General features: G+C 34.3%; 1 protein-coding gene across 1 annotated transcript; it reads right to left on the reverse strand.

The window, feature by feature from the left end:
• Positions 1 to 6,027: 6,027 nt before the first annotated feature.
• On the reverse strand, positions 6,028 to 9,719 carry LOC149564242 (U-box domain-containing protein 33-like). The gene is made up of 9 exons (XM_089828316.1): positions 9,464 to 9,719; positions 9,247 to 9,365; positions 9,035 to 9,159; positions 8,825 to 8,943; positions 8,299 to 8,618; positions 7,923 to 8,066; positions 7,301 to 7,843; positions 6,413 to 7,177; positions 6,028 to 6,251 (listed from the first exon to the last, which is right to left on the reverse strand). Exons 1-9 carry the CDS (start codon positions 9,717 to 9,719, stop codon positions 6,039 to 6,041), a joined length of 2,604 nt encoding a protein of 867 aa, XP_089684442.1. The 3' UTR covers positions 6,028 to 6,038.
• Positions 9,720 to 18,781: the final 9,062 nt, after the last annotated feature.

Below are 18,781 nucleotides of genomic sequence, written 5' to 3' on the forward strand. Positions count from 1 at the left end.
TAGACATGTGATGAGATGTATTGTAACAATACTCCCCTAGGTGTAACCATTTCACCCAAGCATGTTGTTGATTGGAAACATAGTTCCTCAAATATCCCTCTATCCATTTATTAACTATCTCTGTTTGCCCATCTATTTGAGGGTGATAGCTAGTACTGGGAATGAGTTCAGTTCCTGCCAAATGAAAGAGCTCCTTCCAAAAAGAGCTAAGGAATCTACTATCCCAGTCACTAACAATGTTTCTAGGAAAACCATGTAATCTAAAAATTTCCTTGAAGAACAATTCGGCCACTTGTGATGCCTTGAAATCAGATGTGATAAGAAAGAAATGTGCATACTTCATTAGTCTATCTACCACCACATATATGCAATCCTTACCTTGAACCTTGGGCAAACCAGTGATGAAATCCATGGAAATACTTTTCCATTTTTGTTCGGGAATAGGAAGTGGCTGCAACAACCCTGCAGGAAAATTTTGCTCACTCTTGCTTTGTTGGCATACCATACATTCCTTAATTTGTTTAAGGACATCCTCCTTCATACCCTTCCATGAAAACCGCTCTTGAATTTGCCTGTATGTATTGAAGTATCCCAGATGACTAGCCAAAGGTGTGTCATGAAAGGCCCTCAATATCCTCTCCTTAGTTTTTGACCCTGGCACTAAGAAGATCTTGTTCTTGTAATAAATCAATTCATCAACAACCTTGTACCTGTTATCATCCACTAACTTATCCAAAATCTTGGTGGCAAATGAATCTTTAGCATACTCTAAAATTATGGAGACTTTCCAATCAGCAGAGATAGATGATAAGGAACACAAAGTGGGCTTTCTTGAGAGAGCATCAACAACCACATTATTCTTCCCTTTCATGTATTCAATATCAAAATCATAAGCTTGCAATTTTCTTACCCATTTTTGTTGATGATCATTCAAATCCCTTTGGTTCAAGAAGAACCTGAGGCTATTATGGTCTGTCTTTACAATGAATCTCCCACATACCAAATATTGTCTAAACTTATGAAGTGCATGCATGATTGCCAACATTTCCTTATCATAGATGGAGTAACCTTTCTCTGATTGATTTAATTTTCTACTCTCAAATGCTATTGGATGTCCCCTTTGAGTTAGGACAGCCCCTATACCTTCTCCAGAAGCATCACATTCAACAACAAAAGGTAAAGAGAAATCTGGAATTGCAAGCACAGGGCATGAACTCATTACCTCCTTAAGCTTATCAAATGTTTTTTGTGCCTCTTCTGTCCAAACAAAAGCTCCTTTCTTTGTCAAATCAGTCAAGGGGGTAGCAAGCTAAGAAAATCCCTTGGTAAATCTCCTATAGTAGCTACACAACCCGAAGAAACCTCTCAAATGTGTAAGATTAGTGGGTGGAGGCCAATCCAAAATTGCCTGGATTTTTTGTTGATCAACCTATACTCCTTTAGAGCTTATAATATGTCCCAAATATAGGATCTTTGTCAAACCAAACTCTCATTTAGATAACTTAGCATAGAAGGATTACTGTTCCAAGATTCCCAAAACAGTGTCTATGTGCTTTAGATGCTCTTCCCATGTTTTACTGTATATCAAGATATCATCGAAAAATACCAAAATAAATTTTCAAAGATGCTGACTGAATACCTTATTCATACAAGATTGGAATGTTGCAGGTGCATTAGTGAGTCCGAATGGCATAACAAGAAATTCAAAGTGCCCATAGTGACATCTGAAAGTAGTCTTTTCTACATCTTCACTCCTCATCCGGATTTGATGGTAGCCTGATCTTAAGTCAATTTTTGAGAAGTATATAGCACCATATAACTCATCAATGAGTTCATCTATGTGTGGTATGGGATACCTATTTTTTATGGTCTTCTTGTTTAGATCCCTGTAGTCTATACACATTCTCATTGTACCATCCTTTTTCTTGACAAGTACCACAGATGATGCAAATGGACTAGAGCTAGGCCTTATGAATCCCATGTCCAGGAGTTCTTTAATAGTTTTTTCAATTTCTTCCTTATAACCTCTTGGATGGCGGTATGGGGTTGTTATAACTGGTTTGGCACCCTGTTCTAACTCTATAACATGCTCAAAACCTCTATTTGGTGGTAATCCTGGAGGCAAATCATTGAAAACTATACTATGCTTATCAAGAATATTTTGAATTTCAAAATGAAAATTAGCTTGATTCTTTGGAGAGCTTGTTGGTTGGATTATGACTCCTGCTGCCCATGTTACTTGTCCTCTTCGAAAAGTCCTCTCCATCCTCTTTGCAGAGACCGCCTTAGGTGTTCCATTCGATAACCCTCTCAATATGACTTCTTTCCCATTGGAATGAAATTTAAACTCCATAGTTTGATGGTTCATGTAATAGCCTCCGATAGAGTGCAACCATTGAACACCCAATACAAGATCTGTCTCCCCAATACCAACCACATAGAAGTCATCACATAACTCATAATCTCCTAAGGTCATCTTGAGTTGTTTCACCACCCGTGTGCAAGGCATAGTGAATCCATCAGCTACAGTAACATTGAATCCCTCAAAATCTTCTGCTTTAAGCTCTCTTTTCATGACAAATCCCTCATCAATAAAATTGTGAGTTGCCCCACTATCAAGAAGAACGGTCAACCTTTGCCCTGCTAGTACCCCTCGAATTCGAAAGGGATGGTATCTTGGGACTCTTGACAATGCTGCTAAAGTGCCATCCTTGCTGATTTCTTTTCCTTTCTCTTCTTCTACCTCCTCCTTAGTATCATGAAATTCCTCATGCTCATCTGAATCAGATTCTGAAGCAACTTCAATATAGTGCACTTGACCTTTCCCCAAACATCTGTGTCTTGGAACCCATGGTTCTTTACAAGTAAAACAAAGCTTTTTCCTTCATAATTCACTCCTAGTCTCTTCATCTACCTTCTTTTTTGCCACATTTGTCACATCTTTTGGTGGTAGTGTTGGGAAAGTCTTTTTCTGAAAATTTCCCTTATGTTGCCAAAGATTTGGGGGTTTTTGATTAGTGATTGATTTCATAGGCACGCAAGTTTCAAGTTGCAAGCTTCTTTTGATAGCTTCCTGTAAGGTTGAGGGTGAGAAAGCCTTAACCAAACCCTTAACAGAATCTTCTAAACCATCAAGAAAAAGATAAACGATCCTCTTTTCACTCATATCAGGTACCATATAGCCACTTTTTGAAATTCTTCTATATACTCATTAATTGATTTGGTTTGCTTCAACTTTGACAATTCTTTAAAGTACTCTTCATCATCCTTGAGGTCAAATCTATCTATCACTCTTTGACTGAAATCTTCAAATGTAGTTACTTGATCATGACCTTGAGTAGTCATTCCATGATACCACCAATCATAGGCTGCTTCTTCCAAGTGTAGACTTGCAAATTGAACAGCATCACTCTCTTTCATGGGGTTAAGTGTGAAGAAAGTTTGTAATTTTTGTAGCCATGCTCTAGCTGAAATCTTATTTGTTCCATCAAAAGTAGGTGTTGTAAACTTGCTTATTTTATTTTTGAGCTCTCTTCCACTTGTGTCATGCTCCCTCATGTTCTCTTTCTTGGGCATCAAAGTGTTCATTATATCCACATATTCTCTAAAAGGAACTGAACTACGAAAGTCATCATCTAAGCCATTATAAGTAGCTCTTAATGTAATCAAGTTACCTGTAACCTCTTCCACTGGATTAATGGTTGAATCTGGTACTGGTGGCTCATCTGCAGGCAAGAAAATGGTTTTGCTTGATTTAGATGGTGTGGATCTCCCATTTCTTGGCTCCTTTGAAGTGCTCCATTTCTCATTAATAGATGCAACTCCTTGTAATTTTTCTGTCAATATTCGCAAAGCCTCTCTAGGATCCGCCAAACCATCCACTGTTTGCTTCTGAGTATTTTGGATGTCTTGGAAGAATTTCTTTGCCATCTCATCTAGATCAGCCATACTTTTTTCTTCCTTGAATTTTGTGCTTTTTCTTTCAACTGGGGGTTTGATCAAAATTTCTTTATTCTTTTCTCGCTGCAAATATCTTTTTTCTCTTTCACTTAGTTGCATGCGATCATAAATTTTGACATGCATCTAATTAGAAGCAACATTCAACCATAAAATATGACATGCAAGATTTGGGTAGTTGTCAAAACTGACATGCAAGATCTGGGTAGTTATTAAAACTGACATGCAACTTCTACAAACCCTCAGGCTGGCAAGATCAGGGCTCTGATACCACTGGAATGTCCCTTTACTGATTTTACATGGTATTTCCAGCCTCAAATCAGATCTTTAAAACCAAACAACCAATATTACAAAGATCAACCAATTTCCCAATAAAACCCAAATCGAGTATGCCCAAATTAGTGCCAAAAAACTTCACAACTTCACAAATTACTAATAAATCTGAGAATGGACATTTTTACAGAAATTTTAGTAGCATAACAGCCTACAAAATGACATTTCCAGATTTGTATAGCCTTTAACAAAACTATGCTCAATCGGGCTCCCGAAATTAACACACAATGCCCGGAAACACCACAAAAAACACTCATAAACTATATCAGAAGTTTAATCACAACCCAATACATATATTCAGCTCTATTTTAACATCTTAAAGTTTGAAATACAGCAGCAACCCAAACTGATATGAAACACTCAATTGAAAACACCAAACTCAAACCAAAAACAATCCCGAAAAGCCACAAATCGGCACTATTCAGCACAAAGGAAAACTCTATATGAGCATGCACATGGAATGGCTTCAAACTCCCGTCCTTAGCCTTCCTGGAAACCGAAAAACTCTCATTTTTGGGTCTCCTTCTCCACAGGTTTGGCAGCCTCTGAAGAACAACAAGAAAATTAGCAAAAATCAAGTTCTGGAATGAGTCCAAAATGCCTCCAAACCCCTTTTAAAGAGAGCATAACCCTAACTCACGTCCAAGAGGGGTTAATAAAATATAATTTAATAATAATTTTTATTTATTAGTCCATTGGTTTCCAAAGATTAGCCCCTTTTTTCCGACTTCACCTTTTTGGAGCCTGCCTGCCTTAGCAAAGTTTTTTTTTTTTTTTTAATTATTTGAATAGGGGACATGACAGTTATTATGCAGATCCAGGTGCAAGCTAATAAAGTTGCCCTAGAAGTTGCTCACTTGCAAGAGTTTTCCAGAGTGCCTCCTGATGCTTCGACTGATGTCTCGACACCTTGTGGCCGTCGTTCTCGGTGCCAATCCTCAGGCCACCACTTGCACATGCCGCGCTCCCAGGCTTCTTGCCACTGCTCTCCCAGTGGTGGTGATGGCGGATGGAGGCACCACTCTGCTTCCCCACCTTGTAGTGGTTTTGGCTTGTCCCCGGCTCCTCCTCTTGCTCCTTGGCGGGTGCAGTTTGGAAAGTATCCTCGCTTGGCCTTGGTGATTTCTCCTTTGCGGCCCGAGGTTAAAGATGCAGAGACTGCCACTAATTCTGCTACTACTGATGATAGCTAGACTATTCCTAGCCCACCCCACAATCCCACTAATGCGTGGGGTTTTCCTAAAAAAGATTATCCTCCTCCCTTGGCTGGCACTGCTGTGGTCGCTTGAGGTTGCTTTTTATGTTTTTTTTAATAAATAGTTGTAGTTTCCGGCTGAGGCCATGTTATTAAGTCTCGCTTCAGCTGTGTGAACTCTTTCGCGGGGAGATCTTGTATCCCCTGGCTCCTTTTTTGTGAATTGTATTCTTAATATATTTTTATTAATTGAAAAGGACTATTCATCAAAAAAAAGATATAGTAATACATTTTCTTATTTTAAATAATGATATAATAAAATAGATTTTGTTTTTATATTGAAACTATTAGCTTAAATATATTTTTTAAAAATATTGATAATCAATTATAATACATTCAAAATCATTGGTGCCATACAAAATTGTACAGCTCTCCTGAATTAGATTCACTCGCTACATTTTTAAATACTATAAAACTGTTAAAAATTGCCATACAATAACCATTAACATATACTTACATACATATTAACATTTTACATATGGACTCAGCAAAATCATGTTTGTATCTCATAGATCTTCAAGAGATCGCCTCTTGCATGCCACTGTCGAATGCCGGATCTCAGAGAAAAGTTTGGGATGAGATTCTTACTCGTAAGCTTTTCATTTGTCATGGGAGATGTGTCACGTCCACAATCAAACCATCGTTGGATCGCCTCTTTCTCGTATGTAAAGCCGTCTGCAGCAATGTAAGGATCCTGCATAATCTCCTGCAAATAGGAACAATTTTGTCTCAAGTCAAAACCCTCATTTTTTAATAACAACGAAAACGTAATGGAGTTGGGGAAATATGAAGTAACAGAATCAGATTATAACAAATATAATTTGAAACACCAAGTAATGGTGTAAGAGTGGAAGAAATGATCCTTGCCTTGAAGATTGGACAGAAAAAGAAGCTGGGAACATGTATTTCCTCAGTTTCCTTCCCCAACTTTTGCCCACATTCAATCGGTCTGCCAAGTTTTGTTTCAGGCAACATGTTGCGGATCTGGTTCAGCATTTTCATCACAGTCGGTTGAAGATCGGGCCTCTTCTTTCTTTCCGGATGGGTGCAATTTAAGGCAAGATAAGCCAGTTGAGTAGCATGCACAAACGGCCAATTTCCAGCTGAAGGATCCAAAATTTTGTGAAAGTTTGAAGTTTGTAACGCCCTTTCCACATCTTTGACGAGTCCTAGGGCATGCCTTCCGGTTAGAAGCTGGAGAATGACGATTCCGACGCTGTAAACGTCAGATTTTGTAGAGTACTCGCCGTCTGTGAGGTATTGCGGATCCATATACGAAAATGTGCCTTTTGGCTCTGACTCTGAGTTTCGATCCTTTGACAGAAGACGAGATAGGCCGAAGTCGCTTATTTTACTCACACAATTCTCATCGAGGAGTATATTTTGGGGTTTCAGATCGTGGTGGACGATTGGATCCGGCATAAAACTGTGCAAATACTGCAAAGCTGAGCATACTTCGGCGGCGATGCGAAATCTGGCGTACCAGGGAAGAGGCGGAGAGGTGCCTTTGTAGCTCAGGTGATCTTCAAGGCATCCGTTCGACATATATTCATATACTATACAACCTCGCTCGGAACAAGCTCCAAGAATTCGTACCAAATGCGGATGATGAATGTGATTGAAAATACCGATCTGAACAAGAGAAATTCATAGAGTTTCTGTAAGAAAGGTGAAAGGTTTTTTTTGGAAAAATCTGCCAGAAAAGAAGATAATTTAAAATTTTGTGTCGCTTTGGAAAAAATTTACTGTTCATACCTCACTTTGAAATTCCTTCCGACCCTGCAAACCGTTCTCCCTTAGGATTTTGACTGCAACGGCTGTTTGTTTGATTACGCCTTTGTAGACATACCCATAACCGCCTTCTCCGAGTTTAAAATTGTTGGAGAAATTGCAGGTTGCTATTTTTATTTCCTCGAAAGTGTATTCGCGGAATTCAAGAATATTAGAGGACGACGAGGATACTGAGGCATCGCCTGGCGGCATTCTAAGCAAGCAACTCTGAAGATGTTGAATTTCGGCGTCCTTTTGCTGGAGAATTCGCAAGTTTTGTTCTTCGACGGCCGCAAGCTTTCGCCTTGTTGCTTCGACCTCATTAATGGCTTCCTGTCTTTCACGGGTGCATTCGTTCACTTTTGCTGCGAGTGATGTCAGTTTCTCCACCATTTCCTGAACTTCTTCCTCGACCTCGTTCCGTCGCCTTGTAAGGTCTTTGCATCTCTGTTCGGTAAGCTTTATACGCGAGATGGCATCCTCTTTCTCGTTGGCCATTACTTTGAAGGCGGTTTCAATATCTTTGCACTGAAGATGCACAAAACATTAGGAGAATTTACTGGAGCAACAAGAAGTTGCATATGGAAATAAGGAAAGTGCTTTATACCTTGTGAATTGATGTCAATGCAGCGGCCTCTGCTTTCTTACGCCTCAGGATCTCATTTTGCAGTTCCTTATTCACATTCACGACCGCTTGCAATGCCTCTGTAAGCCGAAGTTTCACGACTTCAGCATCTGTATAATTCACTTCCTGCTTTAAATTTCAAGTTAGTTTTAGTTCCTTATCCTAAATATCACACACATAGATCTTTTGAACTCGTTTACATGTTTCCAATGCCGTAGATTAGCTTTCCGAGAAGACATGAAAAATCTTTAGTTGTGGCTTCCATTTATTTATGGCTCGATGAGAAGAAAGAAATTTATTAAGCTTGAAGCAAAGAAATATATTGATTAGAAACGATTGTTTGGTCGAGAGGATTTACATGAGATTCTGTTGGCCCATGCTCCACATCGTAAGCTTGATCTACATTCATTTGTGACCTGTATGGCGCTTCCAATTCCGAGCAAAATTCATCAATTGCAGCTGTTATTTCCAGATCGTCCACTTTCTCGGTCACGGGAGCCACAGAATCTCGCTGCAAATTTGACGGTGTTTGATCACCGTTGTTCAGATCTGGTCTGAAGTGTGCAGGCGATGAAATCGATCGGTTAAAATCGTTTGGAGAAGGTTTAACAATGGAATCTTCGGTTCGTTTCCTCAGCCAATCGGGCAGAGGACTTCTGCCGCTCTTTGATTTCCGAGCTATACAAATTCACACAAACAAAAAACAGAGAATGCAAATTTTAGATTGAAAACAAATACCGATTCGTAGACATTAAATTCTTATATAAGATTGCTTTCTGAATTAAAATTGCATTTTATTTTTTCAAATCAAACTGTCTTTTGGATTCAACTGTTCTACAAAACAAAGATTTACTTTGCAAATATGAAATTGTTTATCTACTGACCAGGAGATCCTTCACTGAGCAGTACGAGCTTTCCCTTGCAAACAACAGAAACGTCGCACGACTCTCCCGCGTGCTTTTGAACATAATACGCTTTCCCCGACTGTTGCATCTTCATTTTCCTGTACAAAATTTGGAAAGATGGGTTATTTTATGCGATTTCAATGGTGTGGTTATGTTTTGTAATAGAACACACAGAATTATTGTTCCTACTTTGAAATGGCGCCGCCGGCTGTAGATGTTCCCATGACAAGTTTCGTGATACCTCGCTCTGAAATGACTTCAACAATCCCTTTGGAAATCTCCTCCTTCTCAAGAACTAAACGATCAGCTTTGACCTATGGCAAATTGCTTGAATTTAGACACTGAGAGATCAAATTTTCCGCAAAGCTCCCTTTATCTACCAAACCAGATAGTAATAATACCTCTGCTCTGGAAAACATATCCAAATATTGATTCATCCAACCGTCCAGCTTTTGCTTTTCACCCTTCTCGTAAGCTTTCAAAACATCCTTGCTTACTTGGTTCAGAGGAATCCTCCCCACTGAAATCACAGAAACGTCAAATTTCTCCCCAGAAAACACTAAATATTAGATTTTTGATATGTGCATCGAAACTGAATTCGACCATAGAAATTCTTACTTGGCGATGGAAAGTAGCGAAGTGTAGGACGAATATGAAGAAGAATTATTAACACTTCTTCCCTTTTATCCAAACTTTGAAGCGCCCATTTGAGAGCGTAGGCGCTCTCAAACAAGTCTTTTCCAACGGCAACATAAACTAATTTCTCAGCAGCAACAAGAGGAGAATGAATAGATTCTTCTTCCACTTGATTTTCTTCAATTTCGGGCACTGTCGGAACCTGCACAGTCCGTCTGATTACCACCGGAGTTCTCATGTTAATCTACCAAACTTCAAACATAGGAGTTTCAATTGACATTTAAATCCACTCTATTTATTCTAATCACAGTGCATTTCAATCTCAGCCACATAAACAAATTAATATTTGGCGTATATCTTGAGAGGAAAGCAAACGACCGTATTCATGGATTCGTTATCATTTTAAAAAAAATCTGCTACCCACCGTTTGTTTCTCTCGCGGCTAATAAATTGAAGAAATTAAATACGAAGTAAATTGACCCCGGGTTTATCAAAGGAGGGGTATATTCCCGCGCCATATTAATGAAGGCTGTCTTTAGGAGGGGTATATTCCTACCTATATTCATATTCTATCTTTCCAAATATTTTGGGCGTTGATTTATAGATATGACAGTGAGGGTGGTCGATTTCATCTCTACTGTTCGATGTTCCCTCTCTCCTCCTCAACTTCAACTAGCTTATTTATATTTATTCAGAGAATATCTATATTAAATATGCCGATCGATATCTTATTTTAATATAGGCCATTCAAAAAGATATCGATTGACGTATTTAATATAGACATTATCTAAATAAATATAAATAAGCTAGTAGCAACCATGCACATGATATACATGTATGATAACTATAATTTATATATATAAGATTTATGACAATATTTTGGTCATTACTAAATACAAATACATATTTTAAAAAAAAAAGTATATTAAGCAAAATTTATCTTTCGTCATTTTTTGGACATTGGTAAAAAGAAATACATATGAATACATATTTTCTTTAATGAATTATTTGATATAAAAAATTTGGAATAGTCGTATAAATGGTATCATATCAATTATAAACCATAGCAAATTTAATATGTCAAACCATGTAGTGTATTGATACAATTTAGGAGTTTATAAATGTTTCAAATAACTGTTATTTAAAAGTTTGTGATATTACAAGTAACAATCATCAATCTAAACCATTACACAAAGCTTTTTGTTTAAGACAAACTAATTATTCGATTCAAAATAGTTTAAAAAGTTCTACAACCAGTAGCATGTAAATTATAGAGAATAACAAAACATAGGTCAAACCTTGTAGTTTATATCAGAATCGAAGAGTTTATAAACTGTTCAAATAACTCTTATTTAAAATTTTTGTGCTAATAGAGTGGAAATTACATAAAGAGGACCTCATTGTAATGGTGCAAATACATTACATATTCCTCAGTGATTAGAACAATATTATGACCTTTATTATGCAAGTGATCATGATATACTTCTTCCATAAAACTTGTGAAAGAAAAAACCTTTGTATATGTCTCTTTAACCTTGTGTGCAACATCTTTCATCCTCATTATTTCCAGCTCTTCAACGTAATCAATGGATAATGTAGTGTTTTCAATATCTTGAAGAATTTTAGAGCAACACTATAAAATTGATGTTGTGCACTTATCAATAGGTGTTTATGAGATGGAGTAGAGTTGGCTGAGATGTTTGGACTTGCATCAACAATTTCAGATTCATTGTCTGATAGATCCATAGAGAAAAGTGTTACCTAAGAATCAAACAAAATCAAATCAATGTTAGAATAAAATAAAAGATTATAAATTTGAACATCAATAGGATAAAATAATTTGTAGTTTTTCAATTTTGTGCAGTTATATATACATGCAAGTTTATATGGATGCAACCATTTTAAAGTCATTATATTTTGAAATTATATAATGTACTAATATATTGTAATTGAAGTAATTTTAAAAATAAAATGATTACCTCAATATTCTTCTAAACATTTGAGTCTATTTTCTTCAGCTTTTCTTTTGGAAAGTTTTATGCCATTTTTCATTTTTTCATAACAGTCATATGTGAATGGTGGTGTTATTCTAAGACTTTGTAAAGACTTCACACGAGATATTGCCACAAATGTCAAACTTGTTCTCTCTCTCTTGGACCTATATCAATTGTAGCTTTTGAGAGAGTTAGTCCTTGTGATTTATGAATGGTCAATGCCCACACCAATCTTAAAGGTAGTTGAAGAGTTCTACCCCTTTGTATTGGTATTATTGGGACTATATTTGGTTGATCATCTTGAAAAGGTAACCCAGAGTAATTATTAAATTCAACCAAAACATATGCTAGTGGCTCTAGCGGTTTACTTTTTGGCCTGTAGATAATCGTTCTAATATACCCCAATGCTCCATTGACAAGACCTGCTTCTACCCAAAGATTTGTAGTCAACATCACTCTTGAATTGTTACTAATTAATAATTCAAGGTCAAGCTCTCCATTTGAATAATCTTCTATTGAATTCAAACTCCCTACCTTTGTTGCAAGACTTCGTGCAACATGATGCTTCAATAAATGTAACATTATCTTGTTATGGTTATAAACCTTGTCATTTTTGGAGAACAAATGGACACAATTTTGAAACTCTTCATTTGTGTTAGCATTTAAATTGATAGGAGTTCTCATCATAAGTAATTTCTAGTCTTCAATTTGTGCATCAACATCTCTAAGATTTTTTAGAAGTTGACAAAATCTTTTTTGTTCAATGCCTTCCCCCTCTTGTTTAAGAATCTTATCTAAAGTTACCGCAATTTTGAATTCTTCCCACAATAATTTTTCTCGTCTTTCGTTATCATATGCAGGTCTGTCACTCATTGGAGGCAATTGACCCAAGTCTCCAACAAAAATCATAGATATACCTAAACAAATTTAAAATAAAAAAACTAATAAGTAGATTTAATAATGTCTTTAATATTTATGTACTATACTAAATATGGCATAATATGATAACGTGTACTAATAGAAGTAAAAATATACCTGCAAAGTTTTGGTCTAAACTTTGTGGAAATGCTTGCCTTTATCTTGAATCTACGTTTTCCAATGTAGTCTAACCAATGAAGCTCATTTCATCAATCAATATGTATTTGATATGTTTCATTTCCTCTTGGAAACTTGTAAGACGTGATCCTTCTAGCTATGAAAAATCTTTTACTAGTATTCTTAGCTTTGAATGAATAGTGAAAACTCCAATATTAAATGTTGCAACAACTATTGGTGCTAGTAAAAGAAGGGAAGAAGGGCCCAACAAACATGCATTTTTAAGGGCTTCATGAATGGCCCCAATCAAATGTGACTTTCTTGTTCCTATTGTTCCTTTAATTATCATGAACAATGGGCCTCTATCTTCTTTGGTATGGTAGTGTGTCATAACTACGTCCATTGCCTTTTGTTGTTTATTTCTAAGGGTCATATAATTGAAGCATTGAGAAATATCATCATATATGAGACATCCATTTTCTTTCATTTTTTTATGAAATTGATTGCTCCCATTGTACACTCCTCACCTTGATATTCAACAGACCAATTTGTATTGTTATCAATGTCTCTTCTTGCCAACATATCTATTTCTGATAGTTGCATATTTTGACCATTATGAAGTCTAGATATGATTTCCCATTCATTCTCTATAATATTACTTGCAACAACTTCATCTTCTCCAATATCTAAACCATTATTATTTTCATTTTCCTCTATAATTGTTTCTTTTTGTATATGCCAAGCATTATAAGTGAATGACTACCACTTTTCTATTATTGAGCCAGTCTCCACACCAATATCCCCTTCTATGTCATGAAATGGTTTGTATAGTAATAACTCTATAAAATAGAATTCTATCCATTTTTGCCAAGCACGCAGATGAATGGATGTAAACCTTGGAAAAACTCTAACTATAACTACCTTTTCCCTTGGCTCCCATTTATTTTCTCTTTTTCTTTTAGAATTTTATATCCATGATTTTGTTGCATCAATTAGTGTGATGCCTTCCATAGAAAGAGGCATTTCTTTATATCCATCAATGAAATATTTTGTATTGTCATCATTGTTATCCTCATTAGTCAGAGTTATAGATTTGAGCACTTCATGTGAGACATTTAGATTGACAAATCTTCTACTACTCTCCATGAGTTGAAGCTCTAACAACATGTGACATGTTTCTTGAGCTCCAATGTCCCTTTCTATCACAGTTTCTATTAGAAGCCTTCTATATGCATGTGTAGCTAAATCATCAAGGTTTTCCATGTTTGAAAAATGCATCAACATCTGGTGGTATGTTTTAGAGCTCTTCTCAACTTTTGATGCATACTTTGCTATGTATTTAATGACTACATGTTTGGAAAAAATAGGTTGCCAATCTATATTTGCTCTGCAAATTGCAATATGTGATGATTATGTGAGCTAACTCTATCATCATTTCTTGCTGGCTCAATTTTTTTTTTCCCCATTCCTATGTCTTTGCATAATTTCGATCTAGTAAGATTCAATGGCCAAGGAACATTATATCTGAAAACATTATAAGAAGGTGAATGAATAATTATTTCATTAAATAAATAATATTTTTTACAATAAAAAATATTAATAACTATAATAGTTACCTACAAACCATCTTTCCTTTTTTTTTGCGTAGACATGCACCCTCTCTACAAACTGTGTGACACTCAACACAGTTTAGTATTTTTTCATAGTCATTATCAATATCCACATTGGTAAGTTGTGTTGTATTTTTGAGACATAGATGTTCACCAAAATTTTGCAATGCCTACAAGAAAATAAACATATTTGACATATGTTCATTATATAAATATAGTTTTGAAACAATATGTATAATAACAAGATATTTTACAAAAAAAAAATTGAAAACACCTGTATATTTCTTTGATGCAGATCTTCTTTGGATTCCATGCATGAATAATGTGATGAAAATATTGCTCAACTATTCATCATTCCTTCTCATTTGACCAATCAATAATGTCCATATTGTGAGCACCATTGATCCATAAAAACCATGCACATGTGGAGAACCTCTATGTTGCCATTCATACCTACACCAAAAATCTTTTACATCCATTCCATTTTCTAGAATTTCTTTTCTGAATATTGTATGTCTTAAATGCATGTAATGTGCAACTATATGAGGATAGTTGATAACATTTTGTTTTCTCTAATTTAGAGCTTGTCACATATTGGTTGGGCATGTTCTGGTCATAAGAGCATGTAGATTAGGCCATTACATATTTGCTACACTTAAGGTGAAAAATATTGTTGGAGTGCCAATTTGATGAAGCATGTATGTCAATTCTACATGAAATTTAGTCCAATATGACCATGTTCCCCTTAACATCGTTCTAGACTACATCAACTTGTCAGCTAAATGAAATTGTGGCATTAGTTCCATATGCTCATGTAGCTCATTCATAGTAATGGGCATGTCTTGGATATTTCTTTTCACAAACACTGTAGATGAATTTTGTGCTCAGTGTCTCATTATCATGTTCATCATAAAATATCTAAATCATGGATGTTTGCCAAACCTATGATCCCTATACCATAATAAATGCTTGACAAATTCATGTAGATGCACATGCCTCATTCGTGGTTCTAACCAATCACATTTTCCATCAGGGAATACTATAGGAAATGCCATGTCTAGTAAACCTAATGTTACATACTCATTGATAGGAGAAGGACCAATACCAAGTCAATCAATCAATTCTGTTACTTTTGCATCAAGTTTATTAACCCGCATTTGAATTAATTTTATTTCTCTTTGGGCATTTGGTGATTTTGAAGCCACTGATGTAGTGTGCTCTATTGTATTACCTTCATCAATCTCCAATAAAGGACCAACATATGTGACTTCAATGGTATCTGAGTCAAATTCCATTTGTACTGTAGTTAATCTACTAAATACATTTTTATCTATATTCCATGGTAGGTCATTGAGAGCATTATCATCAATAATAACATTTGAATAAAATTTGTCATGCTCTATTTTTCTTTTTAGTGCTTTATAAACATGATCTCTATTGATAGTGAAATTATAATATGTGTCATGCTGATTCCTTCTTCTAACAATAATAATGGACAAATTTTGTATTATGTGTTGCAATATTTTTGAAACCTGTTGTACATTCTAAGGAAAACTTATGGTGTGACCTTTGTATTTATATTGACCACCTATTACATGGGTCACTTGCAGTATTGGGCTTACACATGCAATCAACATTTCCTCTACTTGTGTCAATTTTCATAAAATATCTACTTGTGGCCCAGGATCCATATTGTTTGAACATGAAAATCTATGAATTCCTCTTTCTTGTCTACATCTGTTGCATATAGGACCTTCAGAAATTTGGGATACTTTGATTTCAATATATGATTCTTCACAAACATAACACATCTTTGGGGTTCTAAAACTATCTAGTTGAGATCTAAATTGCATTTGGAATCTTTTGAAATCAAATTGAACCAAACCATTACAATTGTGTACATTGTGGACACTACACTGAACACCTAAATTCATCTATAGTGAATTTCCTTGTTGACATGTTTCTAGAACATGATCTACTGAGACTAAATTTTCATGTTCATCATTGAACTGAATGGTTCCATTCAAGTGAGGATGGATAGTCTCATTTGTTTCAACATGATCCTCTTGTCTTTCTTGACCTTGAGAATTAGAGGTTTGTGCAGGTGTCATTTGATGATCATTTCTCTGTAGACTTGTATCCTCACTATTCTTAACTTCAAAATGATTTACACTTGGATTTTTTTTTTTTTTAGCATATCATTCTCTGTTGACATTTAATTTCCACAATCGATTGATTATATTCATTCTTTGCATTTAAACCAAATTTCCCTTCCTTGAAGGGTGTAGATTGTTGACATTTGATTTCCATAATCCAGTGAGAATATAATCAATGGATTGTGGAAATCAAATGTCAACAATATACATCCTTCATGGAAGGGAAATTTGGTTTAAATGAAAACTTTGATTGTGCTTTCTTTTATGCTCTTCTATTTGAGAGCCTATTTGTTATTCTATGATACTCCCTTTGGTATTCTCTTATATATAGTCTATGTTGGTCTTCTGATTCAAAATTTCATTTTGGACATCCCATAGCTAATATTGACAAAATATAATAAGAAAAAATAGTATATTTTAATGCAGTTGATAAAAATAGGATTAAATATATACTTCTATATAATTCATGACTAAGTAACTCATCTATTTGTTTCAATATGTGTTTCTATTTGTAGAATAGATGCTTACTTATGAGAGACACATTTAGTTTTTAATTGATTAAGTTTAATAATCATACATAAAAAATGAATAAGAATATAAAAGTACAATTACCTTGATCTAATGCAACAAACATTATCAACAATTTATTTATAGGTAGGTTTTGCAAGTACGTGAATTCAAAGAAGCCATGATGTTAATATCTACTTGTTCAAGTGATGTAAGAAATCATCACATAAAATTTGAGAGTTGAACAATTTATTTAGCTGTGATTTTTGTAACTACATGAACACAAAGAACCCTATTACAATATCCACTTCTTCAAGTAATTTAAGAAGTCATCACATAATATTTCAATGCTTCTTATTTTGCAAGCCATTTTTCTAATGAAGGATGTCATTTCTGTTGATATGTTGACATTTGTCTCATCAACATCATGTATATGCTTTACTAGGTTCTCAATATCAGTTAGCATCTCTGTGAAATGGCCACACATGTTTTTCATTACATTTTCAATAGGTTTTTCTATGTACCCATTTGAACTTATGGAAATCATAGGACTTGATGGAGGTGGTCCATTTATAGTGTCTTCTGCATCTGATATTTGTATGACATTGTTTTTCTCATTGCAGCACAAGTCCATTGTATATCTAACCTATGAATATAATTGAAATTTATATCATGTAAACTATCAACTTCAAAATTCAAATCTTTATATAATGAGATAGAAATATAGTACAATGTAAGAAATTTATTTATTATAATAATAACTAAAAATATTATTGAAGAAAGAAAATTGATATAAAGTACCTAGATAATGACCTTTAAAGTAGTCAAATGTGTTGTATGAGCAATATAGTAGATACCTACAATTTGAAATACAACAATATAGTATTAGTCTTGAAGATATTGTGATTTTGTGCATGTCATTTATTTGAATAAAATATTTATATTAAATTAACAAATTTAATAGTATTACAAAAATAAAAAATAAATGATTAAATAAGATTATAATATGATTTAAGAAATCCTAAACTATTTAAGATAAATAGATACTAAATAAAGCTAAGAAATAACAAACTAAATAAAATATGTTAAAAGTTTGTTATAAAGTGAAAATGAAAAATAATATTAAATTTATTTTCTACGTATATCTTATGTGAGTGAAAGTTAATTTTCAAGTAATAAAGAAATACAAATTTGAAAAGATAATGCCTAATGATTACAAAATTATAACATTTTTACACCAATTAAAAATAGAAAAATAGAAAAACCATAAAACCATAAATCTAAAATGGCAAAAGAATAAATCCGCATCTAAAGATAACACTAAAGATGTTAATTTTTAGAAAAAATTAGAGGAAACCAAATCTGAATGAATAATGTTTAAAATAGTATAATTTATGAAATCCTAAACCATTTAAGATAATATATGCAAATTAAACTAAGAATAGCAAAATAAATATAATATTTTAAAATATTTATGTAAAGTAAAATTTTTAATTAATTTTGCATGTAGATCTTATATGATTAGGAAATACTTTTCAATTAATATATTACAAAAAATCTGCAAAGATAACGAGTAATGATTAAAAAACTATATAATTTTTTACAGTAAAAAAACATAAATAGATAAACCATAAAAAATGTTAATGTAACACAATGAAAAAAGTCAGCAAAAAAAAAACGTTTTAAAGAGAATGATGGGCAAATTGATTCAAGCACACAATCCATATTCTCATCAGTTTTGTTTTGAATTTTATTTGGGAGAAGAATTGCGAATGAAGAAGAATACAATAAATTACCAAATCCACTTGTACGATAACACATCTTAACTTATATACATATATAACAGAGTAGAAAATAAAATAAATAGATAATTTGATTGTTGAAAGGAAATTCTATAAAATGATACATTTGAACAAAACTTGTTTAGAATATTAAAAAGAAACAACAAATTTACTAACCTGTGCGCTCGATTTTTGTGAGGCTATTGTGTGTGAGGAG

This window comes from Cupressus sempervirens, chromosome 4 (genome assembly GCF_028749045.1).
Source record: "Cupressus sempervirens isolate cs-2001-9-10 chromosome 4, ASM2874904v1, whole genome shotgun sequence".
Lineage (NCBI taxonomy): Eukaryota > Viridiplantae > Streptophyta > Pinopsida > Cupressales > Cupressaceae > Cupressus > Cupressus sempervirens.

Coding starts and splice junctions, on each gene's coding strand:
- LOC149564242 (XM_089828316.1), bottom strand. CDS start 9,719: ATGAGAACTCCGGTGGTAATCAGACGGACTGTGCAGGTTCCGACAGTG. Junction 8,944..9,034: donor GCCGGCGGCGCCATTTCAAA/GTAGGAACAATA, acceptor AATTTTGTACAG/GAAAATGAAGATGCAACAGT. Junction 6,252..6,412: donor TTTTCTGTCCAATCTTCAAG/GCAAGGATCATT, acceptor TCCTATTTGCAG/GAGATTATGCAGGATCCTTA.